Genomic DNA, 17,710 nt, shown 5'->3' with positions numbered 1-17,710 from the left:
CTCTTTGTTGTGGTGCACGGGCTTATTATTGCGGTGGCTTCTCTTGTTGCGGAGCACAGGCTCGAGGCGCGTGGGTTCAGTAGTTGTGGCACACAGGCTCAGTAGTTGTGGCTCGCGGACTCTAGAGTGCAGGCTCAGTAGTTGTGGCACATGGGCTTAGTTGCTCTGTGGCACATGGGATCTTCCCGGACCAGGGATCGAACCCATGTCCCCTGCATTGGCAGGTGGATTTTTTTTTTTTTTGCGGTACGTGGGCCTCTCACTGTTGTGGCCTCTCCCGTTGCGGAGCACAGGCTCTGAATGCGCAGGCTCAGCGGCCATGGCTCATGGGCCTAGCCACTCCGCGGCATGTGGGATCTTCCTGGACCGGGGCACGAACCCGTGTCCCCTGCATCGGCAGGTGGACTCTTAACCACTGCGCCACCAGGCAAGCCCGGCAGGGGGATTCTTAACCACTGCACTACCAGGGAAGTCCCTGTCTAATTGTGTTCTGAGTGTTCATTTCTGCTTCCACAAGTGACGTTACTTTTAATGTGAAGTCTCATAGAACAGGAATTTCTTTGCATACATTACTATGCTATATACAGTTGTTGTCACTACGTTTTTAATAATGTTTGGTCATTTTAACATAATTTTCTATTTACTAAATGTCTTCAGTCAATTACAGTATATTTAGTTAATGGAAACGATATGACTTCTGCTTTTCATTGATATCTTTTCTATTTAGGAAATTAATTCTTTTTGTTCTTTATGTCAACAGGGGTCTGTTTGAATTTGAAGGCAAGGTAGATTGAATAAACATTTATTAAAGTATTTGCCTTTATAGTGGAGAAGAATTATAAAAAGAATTCTACTACATTTAGGTAATATCGCTTTGATATTAAAGTTAAATTATAATGAACATGAAGGTTAACCAGATTCATATAAATTTGAATCTGTAAAGAGCCCTAATGTTTATATAGGTCATTGGTTCTCACACTATTTGGATTTTATAGACCAGAAAAGAATTTTATTAAAGGATTGTTGTAGAGTAGCTGACTTTTTCACTTTAGCATATAAGAACTTTAAAAGTACTTTCTTCTGCGATCACAATTTCATTAAAAAAAAAAAAAGACACTTTGAAACCAAAAATGAAAGAATAGTCCTTACATTTAAAAAAAGTATATAATGTATAAAGAAAAAGAAATCCACCCTGGTACCCAGTTTTTTCATTTGGCTGCATGTCACTGGAAACTTGAACAGTTGGCCACTGAAATGTAGACTTGTGTTTGGGAACTGCTGACCGAGATCACAGGTAGTGTGTAACTGAAACTAGGTCCCGTGTTCCCTGACTTTTAGGTCTCATCCTCTTCTGTCCCAAAAGACCTTTAGTAATTTAAACATTGCTCTTTGATTTTTGGCTTTTAAAAATACATTGGGATTAAAGTTAGACCTGTGGTTAAAAATAAGTGTAGATTCTACTATTTCTCATATTCTCCCTGAGCTTTTCCTAATTTGGCCTTTGTGGACAAAACAAATCTGATTTAATTTTATTACTGTCTTCTTTCCACATTATTTTCCCCCCAACCTTATACTTCCCTTATACTTCTGTATTCCATATAAGACATTAAGTAGTTTATAAGAGTGCATACTGTAAAATAGTAAAAATAATAGTATTTTTATTTGTTTATATGTATACATATGTATATGAAAACAGGACCAGGAGGAAATCAGCATGTATTGATGTATACATTTTACCCCCCTCTGTACATTTTTTCATCTTATTTCATTCAAGGCTAATATTTTCCCTTATTTCAATAAATGTTAGGGATTGATTTTGCTAGTTAATTTTAGACCTTTATTCAAATAAACAAAACTTATACTTACCTACTTGCAGGCACAGTAGTAAGCAATTTATATAGAGCCTCTATAGTAACTCCATGTAGCAGATTTCACTTTATTCTTAATTGACATATGAAAAAAAGAAACTGAAGTTTAGGGAAATTAAGTAAGTGTTCCATGTTTATACAGCTAATAAGTAGTAATGCTGTGGTTTGCGCTTAGGCAATTTGTCTAAATCTCCATCTCTTAACTGTTGAGAAGACGCTCTGGGGGGTTTCAGGTTTTATTAGAGTCAAAAGTTCTTTTCAGAGATAGAGTAGGATTCATGTTAGTATTTTTTATGCTATGTTGGTGGTATGTGAGAGTACAGCCTCAAGTGAAAGAAGAACAGATGCAACTGGTAACAATTGCAGATAATTACATTTTTAGAAAAATAATGTCCAGTGGGATTTTTGAGATCTATCTTTGAGATCATCTTTTAGATCAGTGTTGACAACAGGACACTGCATCATCTGACTGAGACTGGTAATCTTGACTCAGTCAGATAAAGCCTACTGATGATTAAAAACTAGCAAAATTAGTATGAATAAGTTGATGTCGAGGTATCTGTTTTCAGTTTTCCTTGAGGATCTTAACAGTTTTGCTAAAGATATTTTCTAACTTATTCACAATATCTATATTATATCTCTGTGTAATAAGCCAATGGTGTTTCCTAGCATGGTGAAATTGTTTTTCATAAATTTTTTATTGAGGTGTAATTGGCAAACTAGCATGGTGAAATTTATTTTAAATTAAAAAAATTTTTTTAATTTAAATTTTAGTTACAGCTCTTTTAAGGAAGCTTAAGCAGCAATCCAGGGAAAGTGTTGAAGAAAAACGACCTCGATTATTAAAAGCCCTGAAAGAGGTAGGCTAAATTTCTTTGCTGATTTTTCCCTAAAGGGTAATTGCAAGTGTACTTTTAAGCATTTAAAAAATACAGTTTAATTTCTCACTAATTATTAAGGGTCAAGAAATGGTAAAAATCCTGCTTCAATTAAGCAGTAATGACATTACAAAATACTCTGATTATGATGTGTAATCTTATGGGAAGCATTATTTGCTTTGATCTTAGAAGGCAGATAAAGAATTATTGCTTTTAGTAAATTAGGTAAGAGCTCTAAGAAAAATGGAGGTAAGTCGTAATTAATGGCAGTAGTTTTCCTTTGTCCTTTGGATTGAAAGATTTTCTATGAGCTGAAGTGCTACTGCCTTAGGAGCAGTTTGCATTTTCTTTATGTAACAAAACTCTTTTTGTCTGTCCTACTTCATGATGGTAAGAGCTGGGTGTGCTGGCACAGAAAGGGAGAGAGGTTTGTTTTCTGTTGTTTTTTCCTCTGTATTTTGGATGCGTGAAAGAACTGTGGGAGAAAGATATATCATCATGACTATGTCTTCTTTTAGGTATGCTTTGTTTTTGAAATCTCAAGGGATAAATTTTTTTGACAATATTTGATTAATAGTTCCTTGAACAGTTATAGTCTTTGATGTTTAGCTTCTAATTTGTGAAATAAAAACGTTCTCTATAGATCTCATATGATGACATATTATTTCAGGTTTAGTAAACCTATGTTATCACTTTATAGAAAAAAAGTTTGTATTGCAGTGGGTGATTTTATTAGACCATTATGAGCCTACACAATAATCATTTTGGAAGTTACTGTTTTTTGTTATAACACTTCTAAAGTTATTAAGTATTTTTACAATACTACTTATTGTTATGCGAAATGGAATATTTATTGATGCAAATTTAAATGCCTGTCAGTTTCAGATATATTCTTATGTGATTAAAACGTTCTTGTAAAATCTAGAGTGGTGTGAGTTTTCCTTTGTAGGTATGTGTAGTAATGTCTGCTATTGTAATGTAATTTTAAGTAATAACCATATATATTTTTTGGTTCTTTCTCCAACTCCATACATTGAAATTATTTCCTATTCCTGTCTATAGACCTTTAATGATAACAGATTTTTTTTAAGCAAAATATTAAGTAGGTATAAGAGCTGTTAACGAAGGTGTGCATTCAATAATTATTCATACTTCATTTCTCAGCTAGGTGACTTTTATCTAGAACTTCACTGGGATTTTCAAAGCTGGGGTAAGAGTGTGCTATATTTTACTATAAAATATGTACGTATGCAGAAATGCAAGTGCAAAAATAACTATTATATAGAAATGTTAACATAACAAATATTGCCCTAAGGAAATTAAAATATTTTTCATCATGTTGAATGTAATGGTTATAAAGCCCTATAGTAATACTTAATTATCCTAACCTGATTAGTAACTTTCATAATTATTATTTTTAAGATTAAAAATTCTCTTTTTTTTAAATAAAATGCTGGTTCAAATATTATAATAATTTAATATAAGGAATTTTCAGAGGGAAGAGAAGAATAATTATGGGATTATTAGATTACTGAATTTAGGGAAGTTTGACATATAGTATTTAGATCCCTGAATGTGAAGAATTTGGTTAACATTAATTGATTTTGTATGTTTTGTCATCTTTCAATCACATTTGCTGCTTTTATTGCATACTTTATAGCCACTGTTTTAACATACTATTTGGTTGCATACTCTTGCACTTATTTATGAAAGACGTTAATTCCTAGATATTTTACAGTCATTTATTGATTTACCTGGGCAAGGTAAGTTTTCTCTCCTCCCCATTTTAAACATGAGGCTACTTAGGGAGAAAACTTTGGTGTCCAAATAGGAAGTTTGATCCTAGTGACCTTTACTTTACTAAGTAAACAACTATCCAAACCACTAACTTTTGGGTTAAATATTTTTTTAATGTAATCTATATATAGGTTTGAATATAGTATGCTTATGTGTGTTTTTTAAAGCATCTGAATTAATCTTTATGATATTAAAGATATTTGAATGCTTATTATCACCAAAATAATCATAAAAATAGATCATAATCATAAAAATAAATCAGATATTGATAACTCTAGAAACCACTGTTAATGTTTCATATGAATATTTCAAACTCTTTTCAATGCTTACAAACGTGTGTGTATGTACATATGTATAAATATAAATGTATATATGTATATATATATATCCTTAGCATTAGTTTTTTTTTTAATGGGATCATACTATTATCGTTATGCACTTTGTCACGTTTACTTAATATATCATAGGTATCTCATTTTAGTTCATGAGGAAGTCCTTCATTTTTTTTTTTAACAGCTGCATAATATTGTACAGCATGGGTGATTAAGGTTTTTCTAGTGTTTAATCTCTAAATGTAAAATTTTAATCCCTAAATATAATCAGTTTTTTCTAACATTGTTAACAACTGTAGTTCATCAGGCTAGTTTTGGCTCCATCAAAATCACACATGAGGGAGTTCCCTGGTGGCCTAGTGGTTAGGACTCCGGACTTTCACTGCTGTGTCCCAGGTTCAATCCCTGACTGGGGAACTGAGATCCTACAAGCCTCATGTCACAGCCAAAAAAAAAAGATCACACATGATTTTGTTTTGTTAACTCTTATAGTCCTTTATGCTCTATAAATTATTCAGAAGTCCCAGTGTTCTAGAATACTGAGAGAAAAAAAAGGTTTGTAATAGCTCTGTATAATTTAAAAGAGGTCTAAGTTAGATTGGTCTAAAGCCTGAGTACTGTTTTTTCACCCGGTTTTTTTCTATCTGTAAAGACCCCAGTCATTCTTGGCGATCCTAAACTGAGGTTGTCCCTTGAGTGTACTGGCTCTTTAATTGATTGTCTTAGTAGTTGTTAGTGGTTTGAATTCTAAGATAGTCACTTTATGTTGCTGAGCAAAATGTTCTAAAATATTTTAAAAGTGACATTTCAGTTACATGAAGAAATAGAAATGGATGTAATTACTCCAGAAATTGTGCATATGATCTATAGTTATAAACACATTATAAATGTTGCATAATCAAGTTCATTATGCAACCACTGAGGTACTTGTTTAAAGTATTGCTTCTTTGAGAACTTGACTTTGATGCAAAAAAGTCAACCCATCTGCTTCATTGTTGATAAAGGTTTTTACTGATTTCATGTCAAATTATTAGCACCTGATGGTTAGATATCATCTATAATTTTAAAAACTAAACTCATAGGCTAGATTTAGCTTAGACACTTAGGATTAAAAAAAATTGGATAATCTCTATTATTAGATTTGATTATCAAGCTTTTTTCCAGAGTTTAGGCATGGTTCCACCCCTTGTTAAAGCCCCTAATATTTAAAAAAAAAAGGCAACCCAGAAATAAGAGGAAGTTAAGAAATATTGAGGTCCGGCGTTAAGTTTAATTTAGAGGTTGTGGAGCCCACAAACTCTACTCTTTCTCCTTCAGTATTTAGCTGAAAATAGCCTCAGACTTGGTTAATAGCAAGTCTGGAGGTGACTAAATTATTCCAGCTTGAGGTTTTAGGTATGGAAAAGCTTTAAATTGGAATCAGAAGTACTGGCTCCTAACTGTTTGACATGGCAAATCACATAACTTTCCTGAGCTTCAGTTTCTTCATTTTAAAAATGGGGATAATAATAACTGCCCCACCTGTTTCAAGCCTTTGTTTTGGTGTAGATGAAATGAAATCATGTTTTTGAAGGAAGCCCTTCAGATACTGTAAAGTGTTAAATAATTTTATAATCACTACAAATTTAACATTATGTGTATATAGCATGTTTCAACAGAAAAACTAATAGTTTTTTTTTCTTTATCCCATAATCTACAGAATATCCATCCTGTATTTGGGACTGTTTTTTGCATATTATAGATGGAAAACATTCGACCTAGAAACTCTTCTTAAAATCAGGGAGTAAGTGATAGCAAAACCAAAATTAAAATTTTGAGACTTTCCATTTTTCAGTTCAGAGGATTATGCCGCTGTGTTAGACTCTCAGATTATGCTGAGGTAACTTAAGATACAGACAGCCTAATTGTTCAGTTTACATTGGGGAAGAAAAAGTCATCACAGAATTGGGAAAATGAAAATTGCTTTATTTTTGGAATGCATTAAAATCTTTTTTTCTCAATGGTATCTTTTTTTTTTAACTTTTGCTTTTCAAACCCTAAGCTTCTTATTTTTTTTCTACATTCCCCTCTTCCTCCTTTTCTGATTTTTGATAAATGGGTATTGGTATGTGATTCTAAGTTTTGTTTTTATAGGTTACCATACTACTTCAGAAGATGTAATAAGTTAAATTTAAATTGTTAGGATGCTATCTTCTTGTAATCATCTTTTTCATGCTACACCAAATATTTAAGGACAGAAAAACTGGATCTCAATAAGCATGGAAGAGGAGCTTTGATCATTTACGTAGATTTATGCCATTATTAATCTTCTTAACTTCTGTTGTTTCATATAAGGAAAAATTTTATTGGAAAATGATTTCTTATGTTCTTTGACCAGGGTAACTCTTAGTTGATATTCCCTCTGGGCCGTAAAATTTTCTTGCTTTTATAAAATAAGAAGTCTAGAAAACTGTCTTCAATGCTGGAAATCATTTTGGATTAAATGACCTCTAAGGATTTAAAAAAGACATTTTTATATTTGGTATACCTTTAATGTTAGTGAGCAAATATTGATGCTTTTGAAAAAGTTAACTAAAAAACTAGCCCTTAATTTTCTCCAAGTCTTTGTTTCTTTCTAACCCAGGTTGATTTATCACCCATTTTTAAAACACAGAGTTTTGTAAAATATACATGTAATATATCTTACATAGTTACACACACCCACTTACATACACATGTACATGTGATGTAATCTTTAATTTCAAGAATTTTGAGTTTCACATTTTTTCTTTTTTTGGTATGTGGTAGTTTAATTATATAGCCTGTTATGTAGATTTATTTATCCATAGAATAACTCATATTTCCTCAAAATATAGCAGATAATAAATAATAAAAAAACTATGAGAATATAGCTTGTGATATGAATGTAAGCAACACTGGAATGTAGAAATCTATAAGTCAGTAGTATGATTGCATTTTATGGATTTTGAAACTGAGCTACAGTGAGCTTAAGTAACCAACATATTTGGGATTCAGACTCAAATTCAACTATCTAGCTCTAAAAGTGTCTTTTTCTATTACACATATTACTTTTCTGGTATTTAATCCAATTATATTTAGAGGATCAGATGGAATCCAGGCTTATCTGGTTACCCATTCAGGAGGGTTTAGTTACCACAGGGCATCGTTTTCTAACTTACAGTAATATCCTACAATATATACCCCAAAGTGGCATTATATCAACTCTGCTACTCTTACATGTGTTTGGTGGGTGGTGGTGGTGAACTATACAGCAATTACAATTAAATAGTAGGTATTTGAAGTTGCTCAAAATGGTTTTGTATATTATTTTTAAGTGGAAAATACTATTTTAAAGGAAATTATTACAATTTTGGTGAAATAGTAAAATGTTTACATTACTCTTCTTCTAATTAAAAAAATTTGTAATCTCTCTGAACTTTAGGTGGTTATTTTTTGCCTTTTCTTTTTACAAATACAGTGCCTTTACTTTCCCGAATTCTGCCTTCTGATGCATGTAAAATATACAAACAAGGTATCAATATCAGGTAAGGTGATTTGATTTTTTTCTGAGTAACAGATAATTGAGATTTAGAGATAGCTTTTCTTCTTGTAGTAATAGCTTATACTTGGATGTAGTATTTTATAACATGTTGTAATATATTCACAATATTTTATCTCCTTTGAGATACTACAGATAAGGAACCAAAGGCATAAAATCTTGACTAAAACAAAGGTATTATTATTTAACTACAGACTATCTGGAAGGCAAGTAGAGTGAAGATCATGATATAACACTAAGAAGATTTAAGATGGTCATCTCCCTCTTCCTAGCTTTGTAGGGAATAAGGGACACATAAGGAGGACATAACTATTGTCCTGTTTTTCCTCCATCCCTCTCCAGCCCTTCCCTCCCCTGTCTACCCATCCATGCTTCTAGCCATTCATCTGTTCAGTCATCTATCCATTCTAGTGAACACTTTAAGGCTAATTTTAATTTTCTTCTGTTTCCTTTTAAAACTAAGATTGATGTTTGGATCTCACAGGGAATCTATTTATTTTATTTATTTCAGGATTTTATCATTATCTCTTTAGCTTTCTGTTAATATAGGTATATTTACAAGTTATATATATCTAAGCTATATATAATGCTGGTGAATATGCCAACTTTTTAGTATATTCATATCTATTAGTATATTTATATATACATAAAAATTTACATGTCTGTATCTTATAAAAATCCAGAATATTAATTTGAATATGTAAGAGTCTAGAACTAGAGATGTCTTAAAAGGTTATCTCATATAAACTCTTCATTTTATAGATTAGAACGTTCTGACAAGTGAAGTGATTTTTATGAGCATATTGCAAATTAATCACTGAGCCAGGACCTCTCTGACTTCCTGTCAGATCTTATCATGTTACAAGGCAGAAATTATAAAAAATCAACTCTTTATGAGATTTATTATTCAATATGTTGAATTATAATGAAGAGATAACCTTTAGGTGGAAGTAAGTTCTAGGGTCATTATTCTCCAGCAAAATTCTATTAAGGTAGAAGTTTCTGTGATTTTGTTTTTAGAAATAACCTCCTCAGATGTTTCTGATGATGAAAGTGTTCATGCACATTAAATTCATGGTCATTATAGTAACCTTGGAAAATACAGAAAAGTATAGGTTAGAAAACTAGGAAAGGATTTGATAATGATGTAGATTTAATTCAGTAGCCTATTGTTAGCAATATATTATGGTTATTAAAAAATTATCAGTTTAAAAATGCTTAATATAGGTGCTTGCCAAAGTTAGTAGATAACTTGGGAGAATAGTATTACCTTCCATGTGCTACTTTAACTAAAGTTTAGTTTTAGTTCTGTTTGATTCTTAAATTTAGGAGAAAAGGAGCTTCTTTCTTTTAAAAAATGGTTTCACATTTATATATGACTTTTAAAAGTAAATGACATGATGCATATTACCTAATAAATATAGATGATAAAAAAACCACAAAATGGTTAAGATAGAGACATGAGAATAAGAGGCTGAGAGGGAATAATTGTGTCAAAGAATGTAGTTTAAGGGAAGCTACTGCCGTTTAGCAAGACTCTGAAACCTGGGACTTACTAGCAGCCGAGTTTGAGGGAGAAATGTGACAGGTTCAAAGTGCTAGTTATCAAACAAAGTTTACTAGATTAATGGAGAAGCTACATTTTAGGATATATGCCAAAGGTTTTTGCATAGATGAAGAATTATTTTAAAGAAAAAGAAGTTTGTTAACATTAAATAAAAACTTTCAAATTTAAACATCAGGAGATGATTAGTTCTTTTAAACATCACTTCAAATGAATTTTACTTGTATCTCATGACAGGTATGTGATAATTTAAAGTATCTTCTTTGGGAATTCCTTGGTGTTCCAGTGGTTAGGACTCCACGCATTCACTGCCAAGGGCGTGGGTTCCACCCCTGGTCGGGAAACTAAGATTCTGCAGGCCGTGTGGCCAAAAAAAAAAAAAAAAGTATCTTCTTTGTTGTCAAAGAGAAATTAATACTTTAGTAGAAATAGGAAAGTGTGGGCAACTTTATTGTTGAGAATACTAACAAATATTTTCACTGTTAATAATTTTGAGGTTACGTATAACCACTGACTAAAATAATCATTGCAAACTTTCTCAGTCAGGCTCTTCCTATTTCGAGTAGGCCCTATTTCCTTTTCACTGTTACTTGGGCATTTTTCAAGTTTTTATCTGAAACAGAACATGTTCTACTCAAATCTTTGCATTTGTATAAAGAATTTTTTGTTCTTCATGGTGAATTACATGGCAAAATTAAAAGTATTTAGGCTTATAAGCTGAAAGCCAAGGACTAGTTAATACATTAAAATATCATTGTGATAAATTATATAAAAAATTATATTATAAATTATATCATTATGATAAATTAGATTTAAGGGCTCAAATGTTGCCAGTGTCAGTCTGTCTTTGTCTCTCTGTACATCTCTTCTCTCACATTTCCTATCCCCACCCCTTGCAACCCACTACTACTCTCACCCAGGATGGGCAAGAAGGGAATGGAGGCAAAAGACTGTTCTGGCCCTTTTCTTCTTTTTTTGTGGGGTATAGAGTTCCTTGGTAGCTGAAGCTTGGAGTCCAAATAGGCCATGCATGTAAAATGATCTGTTCCTTTTTTGAGACTTCAGTAGCCCGCATCTTATAGAGGTAGGGGATAAGCCCCTTTTACTGGCATTATTTTCTCTTACGCCACATGTACAAGCAATAACAGGATATGTTTAGTAGTACAGGCACCAGTAGTACAGTAGCAGGCTACTGGAAGTGGACCAGGGGCTAGAATTCAACTGTAAAGCAGCAGGTAGTGTTCACTCATATAGGAGTTGGTGACTTGGTTTTCTTTTTAGGACTTCTTATTCGGTTCTGAGGGGTGTGTATATTTTATATGGCTCAGAAAAGAGCCTCTTATACATAGGATAACCATATTTCCCTGTTCACCTCTGTTGTCCTGGTAAAATTATTAACAGTATCACCTTCACCTTTAAAAACTACTAGTTTTGGTGATAAATTATATGTAACCCTAGTTATTCTTTTGCATGTGAAATATGCTCCATTTTTAAGCTTCTCCTACAAAGCCTTGTGCAAGATTGAAGCACTTCAGGGTACTTGTGAACTTTTCCATTCCATTATTCTCCCAAATTTCAGCAAGTAGTGATTTGTAGATTTTATTTGAGACCAACCCACTGGGTCGACCATGCCAGGTCTTGGTTATAATGAGCACAACAAACATACAAGTGTGTGAGTCCATGAATATTTGCCATAGGAACGATCCATAATGTTTTCAGGCTGTAGAGATGTTGGAAAAGAAAATGCTGGGAAAAAGAATGCTAATCTGAATCTGGGAAGTCAAGCAGAAAGGCCAAGAATTTAGAGTAAGTTAAATGGTTTATCGAGTTGAAGGATGAAGCAAGGTTTGGTACCAAGCATAAGCATAGATGCAGATCATAAGGACAAGACTGTGGACACACAGTCCTTAGTCTAAGAATGTGGTCCGTCCATGGCTATACCTCTCTTATATACAGTTGACCTTTGAACAATACCGTTTTGAACTACTTGGGCCCACTTATACGTAGATCTTTTTCAAGAAATACGTACTACAGTACTACATGATCCAAGGTTGGTTGAATCTGAGGATGTGGAAATGTGCATATGGAGGGCCGACTGTAAAGTTACATGTGGAGGGGATGTGGGTCAGCGCCCCAAACCCTGGTGTTCAAGGGTCAGCTGTACTCTGCCGAGCTAGCAACTTGGTCTTGAAAGTATCAGAGAATGTTAGACAGGTCTGCTTTCCTTTTCTGCCCTTCCCCCTTGAAGTAACTTTTATGGAGTAGCTACAGTATAGGAAATGGTAGAGAATAAGGGTACAGTTAGAGAAATGCATCAACAATGGGGAAACAACCTTTTTCTTGCTGGATTAATGAAGTATATATTCAGAAAAATGAAATATAGATAAAATTGAATATATATTTAAATATTCTTTTGGTATTTTTAATGAGATATTTTAAATTTAGTTTTTATCTATAAATTTGATTTTGAAATAGGTATTAGCGTCTTGGTTTGAGTTTAGAGGGAGCAAAACTTGTTTAATTAATAAGAAGTTTTATTGAAATTTTATTTGTCAGAATTTCTCATCTATCCATCTTTCACAGGCTTGACACTACTCTCATAGACTTTACTGACATGAAGTGCCAACGAGGGGATTTAAGCTTCATTTTCAATGGGGATGCGGCACCCTCTGAATCTTTTGTAGTATTAGACAATGAACAAAAAGTTTATCAGCGAATACACCATGAGGTGAGCATGTTGTCTTTATCAGTATTCCTGTAAATGGTTTAAAAAAGTCTGTGTAGGGATTTCCCCTGTGGTCCAGTGGTTAAGACTCCACCTTCCAATGCAAGGGGTGAGGGTTCGATCCCTAGTTGGGGAAGTAAGATCCCACATGCCACGGGGTGCGGCTAAAAAAATAAAAGAAGTCTGTGTATGCAACCAAGCCTTGGTGTAATTGTTTTAAAAGGTGTAAGGCATAATTGAGATGGTTCATTCCTAAAGCTTTGAATTTCTTACCTCTTGCTTTTTAAAAAAGTTTTATCATCTGTTCTCTATCTGGACTAATCCACTGAGTCTGTTTGCTCTTAATTCACTGATGATCTCCTAGTTAAATAAACCCTAACTTCTCATAGTTCTCATTTGTTGAACCTGTTCTGGCCCTGTCCCCATTTATCTTCCTATCTTAGTTTCTTTTATTGTTGTGAACCATCTCTATCTCTTTAATATGAACACCTCTCTTGGCTCTCTGTCTGTACCGTTTTACTTTTCCCAACTCTTTGGCCACCTTTCTTTTTTCCGTCTTTTCACTCTTAAAGTACAGAATTATACCCCTTCTAAACACCATATCTCCATGTTGGAATTGCCTTCACAACGACCTTTGAGAGACCATATTCACCATCATCTTATATCTGTTGTTCCCTGAATGCTTATAACCCAAAGAAAAAGCTTTTCTAGTATCTATATATATCACTGATAGCCTTACAAATGTTTCTGGGTCAATATTTTGTTTTGTCACTGTGGCTTTTATTTTTCACCATTTCCTTTCCTTACGTTTACCACATCTTGTGACCCCTTCCTCAACATCTCTTAGATTAGACCCTCCTACTGTCATATCTGTTGACAAGACCTTAGTTACCTTGTATGTGTACTATTGAAATAAATAGTTTCCTAACTGGCACTGAGCAAGGAAGATTTGGATTCGAAGAGAAGAAAAAAAGACATTCCTTGTGGGGGAAACAGGATGAGTAAAGTCAGGAAAGTAGGACTAAGAATGGTTTATTTGGGAAACAGAAAAGCAATCTATCTGACTGTAGTGAAGGTTTCTCTTACTGAGCATAGGAACATGGTTTATGGAAGGCCTTAACAGCCAGAGAAAATAATTTAGGGTTTGTTATAGTTGGCAATAGAGAGTCATAGATTCTTAAACAAGGGATTGATTTGATCAAAAAGTAATTTAAATGAATTAATCTTATATATAATAGTTTTTTGACTTTTCCTCCTTCCCTCTCTTCCTCAAACATTTTATCAAGGACCTAATAAATGCTAGACACTGCTAGGTGCTATGGATAGTGGCATTGTATTAATAGTATACAGTTTGTCTCTTGGTATCTGCGGGGGATTGATTCTAGGAATCCCCAAGGATACCAAAATCCACAGATGCTCAAGTCCCTTATATAAAATGGTGTAATATTTGCATATAAGCTACACACATCCTCCCATATCCTATAATTCATCTCTAGATTACTTATAATACTTAATACAATGTAAAGCCTAGGTAAATAGTTGTAAATACAGTGTAAATACCTTGTAATTAGTTGCCTGTGTGGCAAATTTTAAGTTTTGCTTTCTGGAACTTTCTGGAATTTTTTTTCTCCAAATATTTTTGATCCCTGGTTGGTTGAATCTGCAGATGCGGAACCTGCAGTTATGGAGGGCAAACTGTATATCAATTACTATCATATATTAAGCATTAAATGCCAGCATACTGGAACTATAAATACTTTAAAGCTCTTTTATTAAATCCTTAAAATAACCTGTCTAAATAGTACCATCTCTATTTTATAGATGAAAATATTGAGGCTTATAAATGTTAAAAGATATCGCTAAGATCACACAGCTAGTATGCAAGATGGATTGGAAAAGGGAGAGAATGGAAGGGGGGAAAATATGTGTTTTTATGGTTATAGGCATACTTCGCTTCATTGCACGTCACAGATATTGCGTTTTTTACAAATTGAAGGTCTGTGGCAACCCTGTGTTGAGCAAGTCTATTGGTGCCATTTTTCCAACAGCATTTGCTTACTTTGTGTCTCTGTGTCACATTTTGGTAATTCTTGAAATATTTTGACTCCTCTACCAGCAAACAGATTATGACTTGCTGAAGGTTCAGATGATGGTTAGCATTTTTTAGCAATAAAGTTTTGTGTTTTTTTTTAAATTTATGTTTTGGCTGCTTTGGGTCTTCGTTGCTGTGTGTGGGCTTTCTCTAGTTGCGGCAAGCCAGGGCTACTCTTTGTTGCCAGTGCGTGGGCTTCTCATTGCAGTGACTTCTCTTGTTGTGGAGTGCGGCCTCTAGGCACACAAGCTTCAGTAGTTGTGGCACATGGGCTCAGGAGTTGTGGCTGAATGGCTCTAGAGCACAGGCTCAGTAGTTGTGGTGCACGGGCTTGGTTGCTCTGCAGTATGTGGCATCTTCCTGGGCCAGGGATCAAACCTGTGTCCCCTGCATTGGCAGGCAGATCTTAACCACTGTGCCACCAGGGAAGTCCCAGCAATAAAGTATTTTTAAATTAAGGTATGTACCTTGTTTTTTTAAGCATGATGCTATTACACACTGAACAGACTACAATACAGAGTAAATGATGGTGGTGCCACAGATAGAATTGGGGCATTTGGAAAAGGAAACAGGTTTGGGGTTTTAGATGACCTTCATATTGGATCTGTTGCTAAAATCAGTGTATTAGTTTCAACCTTCTCTTTATATAGACTTCTCTGAAGTATTTGCTATTATCGGTAACTCAGTTCTTAAAATTTGCATTTCCTTGTGACTTGACCTTGATCATTAGATGTTCTTTTCCCATATCTCCTTCTTACTCTCTTTTGCCTGTTTCCTTTTCTCTGCTCACTTCTTGAATATTGATATGCGCTTGATGTTCTCATTTTTACAAATTGCCAGAATAATCTCTTCCATTCCCACAGCTCTCACTACCTCTTATCAGTTGATAGTTCACAAGTATATATTTGTAACTCAGATCTTCTGAGTGGGGACCTAGCTGTTTATATGCCTAATGGATATCCTGTGTGTCTCTTAGGTACTTCAAAACTTAGCTTATTTAAGACTTAACTCATTATTTTCCCTTTAAGGTGCCCGTTCTCCCATTTTCTTTCCTTTGGTGATTGATATCATTCTCTGTTCAGCGAGAAAAATTGGAGGTTTTTTTTGACATCTTTTCTTGTATTCTCACATTTCCTAATTAGAGAACATGTGTGGTTATTCTTGTCTCCCTCATGTCTTATAATTATCCCTTTTTTATTCATGCTGTTATTGCCATAATTTAGATATTCATTATGTCAACTGGACTGTCACAAAAATCTCATAAATGATCTTTCTGGCCCCCTTCTTGTCTGCTTTTAAATTATTTCACATATTGGAGATAGGTTGAACATTGAAAACAAATTCATGACACTTGTCTTCCTTAAAGACACTTTAAAAGTTCCCTATTGCCTGAAGAATGAAATCCAAGTTCCTTAGCATGCCATGGTTCCTTCTGTGACCTGGCTTTTGTTCATTTTTCCAGCCTTTTTCTTACCCTGTTATCATAGATACCTTCATGCTGAACTCTTTGCAATTTTTTCCAGGCTATTTAGTGTTTCATTCCTTTGTTCATATTGTTTCCAATTCTGGGGATACCCTTCTTCTTGTACCCTCACCCTGGCGGGGCACCTACTTAGTGTTACTTCCTCATCTGCCAAATGACCATTGTTTTCTTGATGTTCTCACTAATGTGGTACCATAGAGCTCTAATGCTGTTTTTGTCTATATGGCTTTCTTCTTTTTTGGGGCTAAGCTTCTCAGAGGTTTGGGGTTCTTTTAGTTGTGGTCTCTGGTACCTAATACAGCATCAGTACATTCTAGTTAGGGTTTGGCAGAATCTTTCTGTAAAGGGGGAGAGTCAGTATTTTAGATATTTAAATATATTTGCAGGTCATATGGTCTCTGTCACAACTGCTCACTTCTGCTGTTATTAACATAAAAGCCACCATAGACAATATATAAATGAATGAGTATGGCTGTATTCTAATAAAATTTTACTTGAAAAACAGATGGTGGACTGGATTTGACTGCTGGCCATAGTCTGCTGACCCTTATTCTAGACTCTCATATATGTACTAAATAATTCGAATTCTTATGTTTTAAATAACAACAGGATAGCTAACTGGGCAATAGATGAGTTGGAAAGATAGTACTAAAAGAGAAGCCAGAGATTAAGGCTAGTAGTGTAAATATTAGCTGATGTTATAGTATCAATGAGATCACCAGTGGTCTGGTATTTAGGGTATATGTGTGTGTATTTTATGTCTAAAAGAATACAGAAATGCTAGATTTTGAGCAATAATCCTCAGGGCAGAGAATACTTGTTTTTTATCCTAATATGTATACATAAGTAATAATTGTTCATTAAATGTTTGTTGAATGAATGTAATTAACAACAGGTCTTTTTCAATGATGTGGTTAGGAGATAGTCTATGATTTACAGAAGAGTTATGTTTCAAAAGTTTATTTGAAATTGGGATGTTTGAAACTTAAGGCAAATTTCTTCATAGGTAGTGTTGCATATAGTGTTGTTCCCAAGCTAGTACATAAAATCCTAATTGATTTGTAATATATTTACATCATGATGGTTAACAGTTCTGTACAATCTATGCCAGTCAAAATTTCTCTTTAGGAAATTGTGTTCAGAATTAGTTTGGGTTACCAGGAATACATTTTCACCTGTTACAGCCTTAGCATTAATGTCAAGATTTTCTATCCCTCACTTGTAAGGGTGAAGGAAATGGGCTATATCTGGGTGAAAGTTTGTGGTGACGAATAGAAAATGGGCCTCCTGGGAATCTAGAAATCAGGAGGTAGGGAAAATAGAGACTACTTATTGGAAACCTTATGGATGGTTCTCATTCTCCAGTCAACTCTCTAGGTTCTACCTTTTTTCTCCCTCTTTTCTTCGGATTC

The 17,710-nt window shown here is 34.0% G+C and overlaps 1 protein-coding gene across 1 annotated transcript in view; it reads left to right on the top strand.

Annotated features, from left to right (window-relative positions):
- Positions 1-17,710, top strand: part of ANKRD13C (ankyrin repeat domain 13C) — an 80,608-nt gene that overhangs the window by 36,559 nt on the left and 26,339 nt on the right. The window contains exons 4-7 of the mRNA XM_032648343.1: positions 2,643-2,728; positions 3,911-3,956; positions 8,354-8,420; positions 12,582-12,726. Of these exons, the coding sequence (XP_032504234.1) occupies positions 2,643-2,728; positions 3,911-3,956; positions 8,354-8,420; positions 12,582-12,726 (344 nt within the window). The remainder of the gene's footprint in view (positions 1-2,642; positions 2,729-3,910; positions 3,957-8,353; positions 8,421-12,581; positions 12,727-17,710) is intronic.

Source organism: Phocoena sinus, chromosome 1 (assembly GCF_008692025.1).
Source record: "Phocoena sinus isolate mPhoSin1 chromosome 1, mPhoSin1.pri, whole genome shotgun sequence".
Taxonomy (NCBI): domain Eukaryota; kingdom Metazoa; phylum Chordata; class Mammalia; order Artiodactyla; family Phocoenidae; genus Phocoena; species Phocoena sinus.
Note: the sequence above shows the minus strand (reverse complement) of the source record. Positions and strands in the feature narration are given on the sequence as shown.